The 14510-nt window shown below is 46.7% G+C and overlaps 1 protein-coding gene across 1 annotated transcript in view; it reads right to left on the reverse strand.

Moving 5' to 3' along the window:
• LOC103217748 (uncharacterized) overlaps positions 1-9890 on the reverse strand; it is a 32570-nt gene extending 22680 nt beyond the window's left edge. Inside the window, exons 1-2 of the mRNA XM_073004904.1 lie at positions 9566-9890; positions 9219-9307 (exon numbers count right to left, since the gene is read on the reverse strand). Coding sequence (XP_072861005.1) covers positions 9219-9307; positions 9566-9890 — 414 coding nt within the window. The remainder of the gene's footprint in view (positions 1-9218; positions 9308-9565) is intronic.
• Between the last annotated feature and the right edge of the window lie 4620 nt (positions 9891-14510).

The following is a 14510-nucleotide window of genomic DNA, read 5'->3' on the forward strand; positions in this document are numbered from 1 at the left end:
CTAGGGTTGTTTTCACACAGGAATTTCACCTCCTTTAATTCTCTTCCTCCATCCTCTCTTCTCCCTCAGGTCTTGCTGTCAAGTTTGCGGCTCTTGCTCTGTGTTTATTCTTTCTCTTTAGCAATACTCCTTCAAGTTGCCATTATTTCCGAAAAGCCATAGAGAGGTGGGGTGGTGTAGAAAGAATGGTGAGGTTTCAAGCCGGGCATGGTGGTTCACGCCTGTAATCCCAGCACTTTGGAAGGCAGAGGTGGGTGGATCACAAGGTCAGGAGATCAAGACCTGGCTAACACGGTGAATCCCCATCTCTACTAAAAATACAAAAAATTAGCTGGGCAGGCTAATGGTGGTGAGTGCCTGTAGTCCCAGCCACTCGGGAGGCTGAGGCAGGAGAATGGTGTGAACCCAGGAGGCGCAGCTTGCAGTGAGCAGAGATCACACCACTGCACTCCAGCCTGGGCAACAGAGGGAGACTCCGTCTCTTTGAAAAAGAAAGAATGATGAGGTTTCCCCAATGATTATGAGCATTCTGTTCTAATTACACAAGCTGGGTGGGCATGGTGGCTTGCGCCTGTAATCCCAACACTTTGGGAGACTGAGGCAGGAGGATCATTTGAGCCCAGGAGTTCATGACCAGCCTAGGCAACAAAGGGAGATATTGTCTCTACAAAAAGAAGTGTTTTAAAAAGTTAGCTGGATGGCCAGGCGTGGTGGCTCATGCCCGTAATCCCAGCACTTTGGGAGGCTGAGGCGGGCAGATCACAAGGTCAGGAGATGGAGACCATGCTGGCTAACACAGTGAAACCCTGTCTTTACTAAAAATACAAAAAATTAGCCAAGCATGGCGGTGGGCACCTGTAGGAGACAGGCAGGGGAATGGCATCAACCCAGGAGGCGGAGTTTGCGGTGAGCCAAGATCGCACCACTGCACTCCAGACTAGGCGACAGAGCGAGACTCCATCTCAAAAAAAGAAAAAAAAAAAAAAAAAAAATTAGTCGGACATAGTGGTGTGCTACTGTAGTCTCAGCTACTTGGGAGGCTAAGGTGAAAGGATCACTTGAGCCCGGGGAAGTCGAGGCTTCAGTGAACTGTGATTGTGCCACTTCTCTCCAGCCTGGGCAACACAGCAAGACTGTGTCTCAAAAAAAAAAAAAAAAAAAAAAAAAAAAAAAAGAAAGAGAGAAAAGATTGCACCAACCCCTGAAGACCACTGAAAGTGTGTGTGAGTGTGCCTGTGTTTGACATGTATGAGTGAGTGGGTGGGCGGGTGGATGAGTGTGTGAGGCTGTTAAAGTGGGTGTGCCTGTATGTGAGTGGTGAGAGTGTGAGGCTGTCGTGAGTGTGAGCATTGTGTGTGGGGGTTGTGAAGGTAAGTGTGTGCATGTGTGTGTGCGTGTACAATCATGTGTATGTGCATGTGTGTGTGTGCATGTGTAATGAGACCCCAATGAGGGAGACATGATCCTTTACAGTTTATTAACAGCCAGTGCACAACTCAATCGTCTGAGCCCTCATCCAAGGTTTCTGCTCACATGCTCAGGCCTCCAGACAGGAATTGTTCCAGAGCTGGAAATAGTTTATCCAGGGCACGGTGTATATCAAAGACTCGCAAATTAAACTCTGTGGAAGAAGAAAGAAAACAGACTTTGGGGGAAGTATTTTTCAAAGGCGAGCAACAGGTGCCTGTTCCCCAGGTCTGTCCCTGTGGCCGCTCATGAACCCCATCGGCAGAGAGGGGAGCTGCCCACAGTCAAGGGTAGAAACAGAAAGGAGGGCCAGTCTGCAACAGGAATGTCACCCTGTCTTCCCCCTACCCAGCCACTTGGGACCCACAGCAGGTGCAGCTGGAGCCTGCGGCCTGGCAGGACGCTGTGATATGGACCAGGCAGGCCAGCAAGGAGCAATAGCATCGTCCCCTCCTCCTGCACCTCCCTAGGTCAGGAGATCGAGACCATCCTGGCTAACACAGTGAAACCCTGTCTCTACTAAAAAATACAAAAAAAACTAGCCGGGCAAGGTGGCGGGCGACTGTGGTCCCAGCTACTCGGGAGGCTGAGGCAGGAGAATGGCATAAACCCGGGAGGCGGAGCTTGCAGTGAGCTGAGATCCGGCCACTGCACTCCAGCCCGGGCGACAGAGCGAGACTCCGTCTCAAAAAAAACCAAGGATAACATATGCTAAGTGGGTCTGGCTTGGTTGACTGCTTCTTTTTTTCTCTGACCCATCTGTATGTTGCCGTTCTCCTGCATCTGCCCGGTTTTCCAGGCTACCAATAACGCAGCTATATCACTGTGTGGCAGGCACACTGCTGAGTGCTTTAGTTGAAGATTCCATTAAATCCCCATCCACCCTCTAAAATAGGTGCTAATGAGGGCTAGCACCTCATACTCAGAAGACACACAGTCAAAGGGCAGCTGTTGTTAATATTTCTATGTGTTAGGCCCTGTGCACCACCCACATACCTTCCCTCCAACCAGGCTAAATAGTTCCCTGAGGGTAGGGAACACATCTTGGTGCCTGTGTGTAGAGCAGATCCTCAGTATACGTTGGTTGAATGAATGTATGTAAATACTTCTTTGAATTCCTTCACCGTGGCCAGAATAGAACTTTACCATGACAGGTGCTTGATGAATATTTGATTAATTGGAGCCACAAAAAATGTAAACTGTCATCAGTGGCTTTAATCTGAATCCTAGAAGGCCCTGAAACTGTAGTAGGGTTCCTTCTGCTAATTAAGAGCTCCTCTGAGTTCCTTCTCTAAGAATACTCTAGGCTGTCTCTGCAACCAGATCCCAACTTTTCCTCTGCAGGGACCATGTGTGAGATCTGTCCACAGACAGACTGCCTGCTGTCCAGACCACAGCACAACCCAAGGAGAGGGAGGCAGAAGTGCTGCTGCAAGGCCGGCGTGGCTTCCAAAGAACAGGAACTATCCCACCCACTGAGGACCTGCTAGGAGCCTCTCTCCACCCCTCTTTCTCAAAGGTGGCTTCTGTGCCAGGCTGCACAGGCCACCAGCCAAGTTCCCTCTTCTGAAGCTGCCGACCAAGCTTCCAGAGACCCTGTGGTAGGGAGGTGTGGCTAGGGCCAGCTTCAAGGGGTACAGAGGTATCTGGAGGCCTCAATCCTCAGAGACTCAATCCTGACCGTTGCCGAAAGGGAAGGGACACCACCAGGGCCTGTGAAGCAGGGGGAGCCAGAAGCAGAAGATCACAAGCTGCCAAAGTCAGGCTAAATGCCCTAGCCTTGCCAACAAGGCATTCCCTGGCCTAGGCTGCCTTTCCAGCCTTCTTTCCTTTCTCTGCCTTCATCTGTGGGTCAGCCAATAATGACTGAGCACTATGTGCCCAGCATCTAAAACTTTACATCTGAGGTCACAAATGGATGGCCGGCCACACACACATTTTAATATGTGCATTTAAAAATATTGGTTAATCAGCTACATTTTTAAAAATTAGGAGATGTCACAAAAAATGCAGATTTCTATCTTATAAATCAGAAGATCTGACAACATTGGGCACACGTTCTTGTAGGCAAGAATGGTGGGAGCAGGATAGCAGCTGCCTCTTTCAAGCAAGCACTTTCCAATTTGCTACAATACCCAAACAGCCCAACCAGCCTGTTTTACCTTTGTACACAACTACATTTGACATCCATTGCTTACCATATTTCATTTTGGTGTAGAGACTTCCTAATGACCTTAGGAGACAACATCATTTCCCAGTTTTACAGATGAGGAAACAGAGGGAAAAAATAACCCTGGGCCAAGATTCAAACCCCAGCAGCCCAACTTCAGAGCCAAACATGAGAACACTAGTCTGTGGCAAAATGAGGAAAATACAGACAATGCAGTGAGTTTTTAACAAAGCAAAATGTATTCAATTTGAAGGAATACCATTTTTCCCCTGATAACATGGCCTCATTACTTGGGGGAATAGAAATATTAAAATAATAGAAATAAAATATTTCTCTTATTATATGACAGTGATAATAAAGAGAACCCTATGTGTCATCTGAATGTCCTCATCTGGTAAAATAAAAAGCTAGCTAACTGAGGATGGATTCCCAAATGCACTGATCTTTGTGAAATCTAAGTCCAAGACCCACTGCTCTGCTACAGACTTCCTGTACCAGTATGACAGCAATCTTCTGTTACTCCTCTTGGTTAAAACAAAAAACAAAAACTCATAACTTCATCTAACCATATCTGCATCATGCTATTTTTGAAGAGGTGGCTTTTGAATTGAGCCTTTCCCAAGTCCTCTCCCTCCAGCAAATCCACAGAGCATTTGTTCATTCCTCTTGTTATATTTATTATTCCTCAAGTTACAATTATATGTATCCTATCCACCCTTCTACCCCCAAAGTCATTACAGAACAGAAGAAAGACACTTTGGGAGGCGAAGGCAAATGGATTGCCTGAGGTTAGGAGTTCGAGACCAGCCTAGCTAACATGGCGAAACCCCGTCTCTACTAAAAACACTAAAATTATCCAGGCATGGTGGTGCATGCCTATAGTCCCAGTTACTCGGGAGGCTGAGGAAGGAGAATCACTTGAACCCGGGAGGCGGAGGTTGCAGTGAGCCAAGATCGTACCACTGCACTCCAGACCGGGTGACAGAGCAAGACTCTGCCTCCAAAAAACAAAAAGAAGAAGAAGAAAGAGTTTCTGAATTGTTAGCCACTCAGAGCTAGAAGGGCTCTTAGAGATCATCACTCCTGACTCCCATTTTGCAGGCTTAGAAAAGCAAAGGGTCTGACCTAAGGCCACCCAGTGGGTCAATGGCAGAGCTGGGGTGAGGACCCAAGTCTCCTGACTCCTCAGTGTTGGCTCTTCCGGCTGCGCCAGGCTGCTCTCTAGCCACTCCCTTTTGGTTGGCTCAGCACCTCAATTCAGAGGACAGTGCTGAGCATGCGACAAACATGTCACAAATATCTGTCCATTAATGCAAAGCAGCCTGGGGCACACAGGCCTCAGCCTCTCCAAGGCCCTCGGCTTGAACTTCACACCACCTGCATTGAGACTTCCCTCAGCACCAGCTGCCCGTCAAATGGAGAACTGGCACCCGGGGCCTCTGGTGGCCTAAGTGTAGAAAGACCTCATGTGGCTTAGAAATGCAATCCCCATTAGGCCAGAGTTATGAACCAAGCCTTGCTGAGTAATCTTAGGCAAATGACTTCACCTCTCAGGTGTTAGGTGTTCCTCCAGACAGGTGGGATGCCTAGAATAGAAATGAAGAAGAATTCCCCAAGCCTAGCAGATGGTTATAGGCACAAGACAGTCTTTGTCAGAGGAATTTCAAACTCCTGCTTCTAGAAGTCTCTAAGGACAGGAAAGGTTCTGGTCTACCTGGGACAAATGGAGAGTTCCATCGAAACTGTGCTACAGAGTGAGCTTGGATGGTCCCCGAGACTCTGTGTCCACCTTGTGTATCGACGAGGACAGGAGCCAATAAGTCTTTAGGGCTGTTTGAAAACATTCTAAATCGAGTACAACCCTTTACTATTATTATTAAATTATTATTCACAAGCTCAATGCCAAAAATAGAGATAACAATGGCATCATCTCTCTAAAGCCTTCCTGACCTACTCAGTAGGAAAGATCATTCCCCTCTCCCTGTCCCCCCATCACACACATATCAGTATGTCTTATAGCTTCCAGATGTTTTCTCATATCTGCATGTTTAGGTATCTGTCTCCCTCTGTTAGATATGAGCTTCCTGCAACTAGGACTCACCATTTACTCTTTCCTGCATGCGTGCACTTAGCCCAGGGCCTAGCTAATAAATAAGGACAAACGCTGATCAATGTTTAGCAAGTTCAGGAATCCCCTCCACCTCCAATACTGGAACAAGGTTGCATGTAGGCCTTTTAGAGTCAGTAGATGCATGCAGATCATTTGAGGGATGGGAACTCTCGGAGGGAAACTGGCTGACCCAAGGTTACTCAGTTATTGAGAGGGCTCAGACTAAAAGCAACCCTTTGGACACCCAGTCCAGTGCACTTCCAGCTAAACATTTTCTCGGTTCTATGACACACTGGTTGTATGACTCTGCATGAGACCCTTCACCTCTCCACCCTGGCTTTCTCACTTATACAAATGGGTGAATTTACATATAGTGCCTACATAATGGGATGATCTGAGCAGTAAATTATTGAACCTGTGTAAAACAGAGCACAACACATAAGAAGACTAAAAAAGTGTCTGTCCTGACTGTCATTCAGGCCTAACCATCATCCTCAGTAAAGGGGCATCCACCAACCATCAGCATAGCAGAGCTCGTGGTGAAAGGAAAACTCTCCATTCCTGGCTCACACAGTTTTCAACCAGGAAATACCCTGCAACAATCACCTGGGAGAAACGCCTGATCTCCCACCATAAATTGTTCACAGCTTTTTCTTCTCCAAACCCCTATTCACACCTGCAAGTGCACACACAACTCACAGCATTAGCAAGGTATGCATGAAGAGGCAGGGAAACCTTTGGAAGAGGATGATCCAGACAGACCTGGTGTCAGGTAACAGTTTTAGCTGTGCAATCCTGAGCAAGTCACTTAATCTCTCCAAGCCTCAGTCTCCTCATCTTTGAAATAGGCATCGTTTTCTTTAAGGATTACCTGAGATAGTTAATAGTCTGGGACTTCATAAATGACTTTGAGGGTAATAATAATTGTCCGATTCTTATTTAACAAAATCCACTTGACAGAATATCAGAAGCAGAAGGGGTCTTAGAAATCACTTAGTCCAGTCCCATCATTATATAGATGGGCACAGCAAGGCCTTGAGGGGAGGCCTGACTGGCCCAAGGTCACATAATAAAGCAGTGGTTCAACGGGACATGGGACCTGGGTCTCCTGACTTTCTACTTAATATCCATGTTGGCCCACTTGATTCTAATTATCTGCTCCCTCCCTCAAACACAGAAAATGGCTAGAATCATTCCTTTCCCAATCCTCCTCCCTTCACAGTCATCTCACACCAGCCAGCACCATCTGGATCCCTTTTTGCCAACATCACCACCCACCCAGGCACATCTGGCCCCTTTTCGTCTAGTCAGGAGCCCTAGAGGAGAAGGCAAAGCATCTGTTAATCACCAGCAATAGCAATAATAACAGTAGTTGTAATACCAATAATAACAACAACCAACAACCCGGACGATGTCCTACACTTAAAATGGCTTTCACCTATACAATCAACACATTCCCACAGTTTCTCCCTAACCTAGCTGACTTAGGGACATAATTTCCTCAAGTTTGTTTCATTCAACACTTATGGAGCACCTACTCTGGGCCTACTCATGGGCCAGAGACTGGAGACACAGAAAGGAAAATGACAGGGTCTCTGCCAAACAGGAATTTAGGGTGGGGGTGGGAGGACATGACAACTTCTTTTGGCCCAAATGGTGCAGCAGCAAAATTCCGCACCCGACCCTATGGATAACCTCCTTTATCATGCTGTCAAAAGGCAGGAAGTATCTGTGGAATAAAGAGGAGTGAGAAAGGCTTGAGTGCTAGGCTGAAAATGACAGCAGGAAGGAAGATAAAGAATCAAAAATACAGGCACCAAATACTTGACTGCCTGGCCTCAGGGTGACTCTAGGGAGACACTCTAGGGAGGGCAAGAGAGCCACAGTGGGATTCGTGTGAGATCCGGAAGACCTGATCCTTGCCCTGCTGCCAGCACACAAGATTCTGCTGCTGCTGTTCCATCAGAGACTCCGCCCTTGGATGCCAGGATTTTCCAAACCCAATGCTGGGCTACAGGCTTCCTTAGGACCATCATTTGCTAGAATGATGTCACAATCCTTGCAGTGGAAATGTTGCTGCCTAGGCCCTCAGCCTAGTGGCCCAATACACTTCAGCATTCATTACCCCTGGCAGGGACACCATCTGCAGGGGTGTGGAAGAGACAGGCAGGGGAGTGGCAGGAGAAGAGGACTAAAAGCAGCTACCTCTTCTCTTTTCCCAGTCCATCTCCCAAGTCCTGAGTTCCTGAGAACCTACTATGTGCCAGGCACAGGCACTATTTTAGGCGCTTCCACATACATTTCATTTAATTTTCACATCAGCCCTCTGTGGAGTGTACCCCTAGATTTACAGATGGAGAAACTGACGCTGGGGGAAGGGAAGTCACTTGGCAGCTCAGGGATGTCAACATAAGACTGTCTGGCACCTCCAGTTCCTTCAGGCCCACAAGGTCAGTGTTTCACTTAAGAAGTCAGTTGAAAGAGATCAACTGAGGAAATCCCATTTATTTCATGGACCCAAATTTAAATTGCCTTAGCAGAGGGGTCTCCCTGACATGTAAAAGCTGCTTGAGTGATATACTAAAATTATACAGATCATTTATTCCAATTCCTGCATTTAACAGATGAGCAGACAGACACCCACGCCTGAAGAATTTTAAGATGGCTACTTGTGGCCAACTAGCAAGTTAAGGGCCTAGAACCCCAATCTCTGGCACTTTTCTTACACAACTCTGCCTGCAGAGATCACCTTTTTCTGAGAAGCTCCTCCAGCCCATCCCGACACTACCAGATGGGCAGAGAAGGCAGAGGAAACAGGCAGCATGTGACCAGCCTCTCCTTCAGTCTGCAGGGTTGGGAAAGGGAATATGGGGCTCCCCAGGCTAGTAGGTGTTGCAAACAGCCCAGCTCCCAGCTGGGGAGTGGAAGGTTTCATATCCCAGGGAAGCTCCAGGGAGACTGAGGCTCAGATCGTCCACTCTAGGACTTACGGTAACTTTTTCCCCCCAGATCTACTGCAGGGCCCTGATGCTTCTCAGAGGGAAAGATGGGACGGAAGCAGTCACTGGCACTTGACCTTGGGGTGGGTGTGGGGTTCCATCCTTCTCCCATCCCCAGGTACCCCTGCTCCTCCTCCAAGAAGGAAAAGAGCAGCTTAAATGTTTGCCAAATCCCAGAAGAGGAAGACAAATAAAAATTGGGGGGGTGGGGTCCCTAAAAACCTGCTAATCGCCCACTTTGGGCATCTTCCCTGCTGCAATCAGCACCCTCTAATTCGTACATTTCAAGGAGGGGGAGGGAGGGAAGCGCTTAAAGGGATGTAGGGGAATGAAGGGAGGGTAAGAATGAGTCACGATTAACCCCTCTTAGGCTGGTGCCCTCCAAGGGATTCTACCGCAGCGAGCGGTTGCAAGCGGCCCCCACCTGCCGTGGTGGTGGGGCCAGCTCCCCGCTCCGCCGCGGCCTCCTCACCTGAGTCCACTCGCCCTCCGCAGCCCAGCCGGCTCGCACCACTCCGGCCCGGCTTGGCGCAGCGCCTCTGCAGTCGCTGCTGCAGCCGCCTGGCCGGGGTTAGGAAAAAGAGATAGACCGGGGCGGGTGAGCGCGGGCGGTGGACACCCGGGCAGCTGAGCCCCCGGCCGCTGACAGCTGGGCCGCTGCAGCCAGAAGGCTTGGAGGGCAGGCTGCCTGCCGGGCGCTCCGTCCCCTCCTCCTCGCGGCCCGCGGCCCCCACCCCACCCCCTGGCACTTGGCACTCTGGACTGCGGCGGGTGCAGCTGGGCGGTGGGCCTGGAGGTCCCCGGGGTCCTTGTCATCACCTGCGGAGGCTTCCATGGCTTCAGCTGCCCTGCCGGGGCCGCCGAATTGCTCTCCCGAGCCCCTGCAGGAGGCGGCTAGCTGGGTGCTCGCCGGGGCTGGGGCTGCCGGGAGGGAGGGGCGGGGAGGGTGAGGTGGATGGAGGGGACCAGCCAGTCGGCGGCTCGCCGGCAGCTGCGTAAGCGGCCCGTCTTTACTTTCCTTCTTAAAGAGATAGTTAGTATCTTGCTCTACAGGGCCTGGGAGCAGAGACAACGAGCACACGGGGAACGGGGGCTCCCACCTACACACCAGCCGGTATTTTGAGCTGGGCGATCGATCGGGCATGGTGGAAAGAGTCTTGGTCAGCTGTGTGACCCTGTGCAAGTCCCTTCACCTCTCTGGGCCTCAGCTTTTTCTTCCATAACATGGGGTGATGATACCAATCTCACTCCCTGGCACATAGTTGGCTCTAGTTAAATAGTAATTTTTATCTAAAAGCCTTTAGGAACATTTTTCATTGCCCAAACCAAGTCTGAGTACCAGGGGTATTTAATGTGAATGGCAAGCACTTGGGCCACTAAAAATGATAGCAGGAATCTTAAGTGCCTGAAAATGGAAATGTTTTCCTTTGAAGTAGTAAAAAGGTGAATCATTGGAAAGATCTCGGAGAGATAAGCAATCACAACTTAAAATGTTCATTGTGGCTCTTTTCCCTCTGTCTTCCATCTGATATCACAGGGGAAACAAGAAGACCAAAAACTCCAAAAAACTGGATTTTCTGCCTAGCCCTTCCATTTCTAGCCATACAACTTTATGTAAGTTAACTCACCTTCTGGGCTTGGTTTCTTATCTGCTTCATGTGTGGGAAGTAGGTGAGTGAGATTGGGCTCCTTCTTTCTGAACCGGCCCTGTCTGATCTGCCATTACTCTGCTCTAAACCATCCAGTGGTTTTCTGTATCGCTCTCCACCACATGCTCTTATCTTACTCCAGCTCTCTGACTTCATCTTACATGGCTCTCCCCATCACTCACTTTTTTCCCATCAAACTCTCCTTCTTGCTGAGGCCTCACTGCTGGGTCTTTGCATTCGCTGTCCCCTTTGCCTAGAGCATACCAGAGAGCCACATGGTTCAATCCGTCCCTTCCTCCAGGTCTCTTGCTCAAATGTTACTGTCTCAGGGAGGCCTTCCTTAACCATTCTGCATAAAATACTAACTCCCTCCTCTCCATCTCCTTTGCCCCTAGTTTTGCTATATTGAATTACCAGCTGACATAGTGTATATTTACTATTTGTCATTTGTCACTGCCACTAGAATGTATACTTCATGAGGGAAGGCACTTTGTTTTTTTCCCTTGCTGCATTTCCAATGTCCAGAGTAGTGCCTAACATAGTAGGAGCTCAATAAATATTGACTAAGCACACATTGTGCCCAGCCCCAGTCTTCTATGGGAACACTCGGCCAGATGCCATCCTGGAAGTCTTTTTGTCTTAAGTCTCTTAAGGCTCTTAAGTCCTTACGTCTGTTTACTCTCGCTGGTGCTGAACTTGGTACCCTCCACTCTCTGCGCCAAGCTGACTTTTCCAAGAGAAGAATTTGTGAAGTGCCTTCGCTGGTTTACATCATGATTCTGCAGTACTGGCCTGGTGAGAAATAGTTAATATTGATAATGTACATGAAAAAATAATTATTTTAAGTTTACTGTTGCTTTTCACAGTCAAATATTTTCCTATATTTCTGAGCTGCAATAAATCCATTACTTTTTTGCAACAAATGCTAATAAATTTTGGAGGAGACATTGATTCTATTTTCTCCAGTATTCAGTTAAACTGTATCCTATCAGATAGCCATTATTATATTATGTTTTCCAGAAAAACATGGCAGAGCAATTGTAGCAGGAATAGGAAACGAGTTGAAAAAGCCATGTGAAATATTGAGGCTTTCTGTCCAAAACACCTAACGCTATATTAGCAAGTTAATTGATAAAATGTTTTATCTGCTCTAACGCTCACTGAAATTATATGTGACATTTTTACACTTAAAGCAAAACCAAAGGAAACCATGTAATTATTATATGTTTAGCAGGAGAACACTTCTGAGATTGTCACTAAAATTTTTTTTGTCTGTTCCCATGCTGTTTTGTTTATTAATAGAGATGGGACTTTACTATGTTGCCCAGGATGGTCTCCCTCCTGGGCTTAAGCAATCCTCAGCCTCCCAAAGTGCTGGGATTACAGGCTTGAGTCACCATTCCTGGTTGTCCCATCCTCATGTGTGTATGTGTGTGGGGTTTTTTGTTTTGGTTTGCTTGATACTTAGAAGACTACATTTCCCAGAAATCTCCACAAGGAACTTCCCCAAAGTAAGAGAGCACCTTCACTCACATTACTCCCATCTGGAATGGTGTTAGCCAATATTCTCTTTAGCATCAGGAAGCAGATGATTGAGAACTGTGTTTAGTTATAATGTAAATTGCAACAAATGAGGATTATGCATATAAAACAAAATTATTCCTAAGAAATTAGTAATTTTGTTTTGGACTAGTTGAAAATACATTAAGGCCGGGCGCGGTGGCTCACGCCTGTAATCCCAGCACTTTGGGAGGCCGAGGCGGGCAGATCACAAGGTCAGGAGATCGAGACCATGGTGAAACCCTGTCTCTACTAAAAAAAAAATAGAAAAAAATTAGCCAGGCGCAGTGGCGGGCGCCTGTAGTCCCAGCTACTCGGGAGGCTGAGGCAGGAGAATGGCGTGAACCCGGGAGGCGGAGCTAGCAGTGAGCCGAGCTTGCGCCACTGCACTCCAGCCTGGGCGACAGAGCGAGACTCCGTCTCAAAAAAAAAAAAAAAAAAAAAAAAAAAGAAAATACATTAAAAAATTTTTTTAGTTTCAAAAACAATTTTATTCCAATTCTGGCTAAGCATACTCTCCCACAGAATGCAGCAATAAAACCTGAACAAAATGCATGCAGCAGCTATTTGAGGATTCTGAAGACAAAATACTAGCAGGCACATTGGGGAAGAAGCCAGAATTTTACATACCCTACCACTGAACTACTGGTGAATTTATCATTTTTATTTATTCCTATAACTTCTGGCCTGGTCTCAAGGCAGATCAAAATCTGGAATTGGGGCTCAATAAAGAGAAAGCTCCCAAAGAATCTCCCTAATTTTGACTTGAAGATCAGGAAAAGGGACTTCTGATGTTCAGAGTATGTGGGAGATATCATTTTTCTTCTCCTTTCAAATCTTTTCTCCATTGTCTCATGACCCAGTCTCTAGGCCATCCTGCAGTGGTATCTGTGACAGCAGACACAGGTGTCTAAAACCCTGAGGGAGGAGAAACTTCTTCAATAAAAGTAGCTGTAGTCCTGAGGGAGGGTGAGTCCCTGCTGTTTTTTTGTCTCTGTCCTCCTACCACCTGGTCCCAGATGCAAGTTCAATTGTGGAAAGTAGGCAGCAAAGCAGAACAGAGTAAATAAAGCTCCAAACTCCAGCATTCTGGTGAACCCTAGAGAGGATAAACCAAATGATGATAATGATAATAATAATAGTTTTCAGTTACTGCTGAAAATTAAAAACAAAACAAGATCTTGAGAGCAGTCAGAGAAAAATGATGCATTAATAATACAGGAATAGGCTGCATGCAGTGGCTCACACTTGTAATCCCTGCACTTTGGGAGGCCAAGAGGCAGACTGCTTGAGCCCAGGAGTTTGAGAACAGCCTGGGCAATATGGCGAGACCCTACCTCTACAAAAAATACAAAAATCAGCTGTGTGTAGTGGCGTTTGCCTGTAGTCCCAGTTACTCGGGAGGCTGAAGTGGGAGGATTGCTGGAACCCAGGAGGTCGAGGTTGCAGTGAGCCATGACTGACTGTACCACTGCACTGTAGCCTGGGTGACAGAGCAAGACCCTGTCTCAAAAAAAAAAAAAACAAAACAACAACAACAACAACAAAAAACCAGGAATAATAATTTAAATAACTGTGGATTTCTTATCAGAAACCATGGAGGGTAGAAGAATATAGAACAATTTTTTTAATTGCTTAAAGAGTTGTTAACCAGGATTTTGAACCCAGCAAAAATATCCTTTAGAAATGAAAGTGAAATAAACACATTCTCCAGTTAAGGAAAATGAAGATAATCCATTGCCAGCACACTTGCTCTAAAAGAACTACTGAATTAAATTCTTCAGACAAAAGGGACATTATATTAGAAAGAAATGTGGAACATCAGGAAGGAAGGAGAACAAAAATGGTAAATATTTGGGTAAATTTAATAGGCTATCTTCTCTTGATCTTTTAAAATATGTTTGACAGTTGAAAGTAACAATTTTTGATGGAGGTTTAATGTATGTAGATAAGACAAGTACAATATAAAGGAGGAGTATGTATATTCCTTTACAGTATAAAGGGACCTATATGGTGTAAGATTTTTACACTCCTCTTGAAGTGGTAAAATATCAATTCTAAGTAGAGCATGAAAAGTTAAGTATGTATTTTGTAACCCCTAGAATAGCTATTTTTAAAATCTATAACAAAAAAACATGGTAAAAAAAACACACAATAGGCCGGGTGCAGTGGCTCATGCCTGTAATTACAGCACTTTGGGAGGTAGAGGTGGGTGGATCACGTGAGGCCAGGAGTTCAAGACAACCCTGGCCAACAGGTCTCTATTAAAAATACAAAACCCAGTCTCTATTAAAAATACAAAAACTAGCTGAGTGGGGTGGTGTGTACCTGTAATCCCAGCTACTCAGGAGGCTGAGGCATGGGAATTGCTTGAACCCGGGAGGGAGAGGTTGCAGTGAGCTGAGACTGTACCTCTGCACTCCAGCCTGGGCAACAGAGTGAGACTCTGTCAGAAAAAAGGAAAAGAAAAAGAAGTAAAAATGGAATTCCAAAAAATTCCAAATATTCCAAAAGAAGGCAAGAAAGGGGAAAACAGAGGAATAAAAATTAAAGGG

The sequence above is a fragment of the Chlorocebus sabaeus genome, chromosome 2 (assembly GCF_047675955.1).
Source record: "Chlorocebus sabaeus isolate Y175 chromosome 2, mChlSab1.0.hap1, whole genome shotgun sequence".
In the NCBI taxonomy this organism is placed as follows: Eukaryota; Metazoa; Chordata; class Mammalia; order Primates; family Cercopithecidae; genus Chlorocebus; species Chlorocebus sabaeus.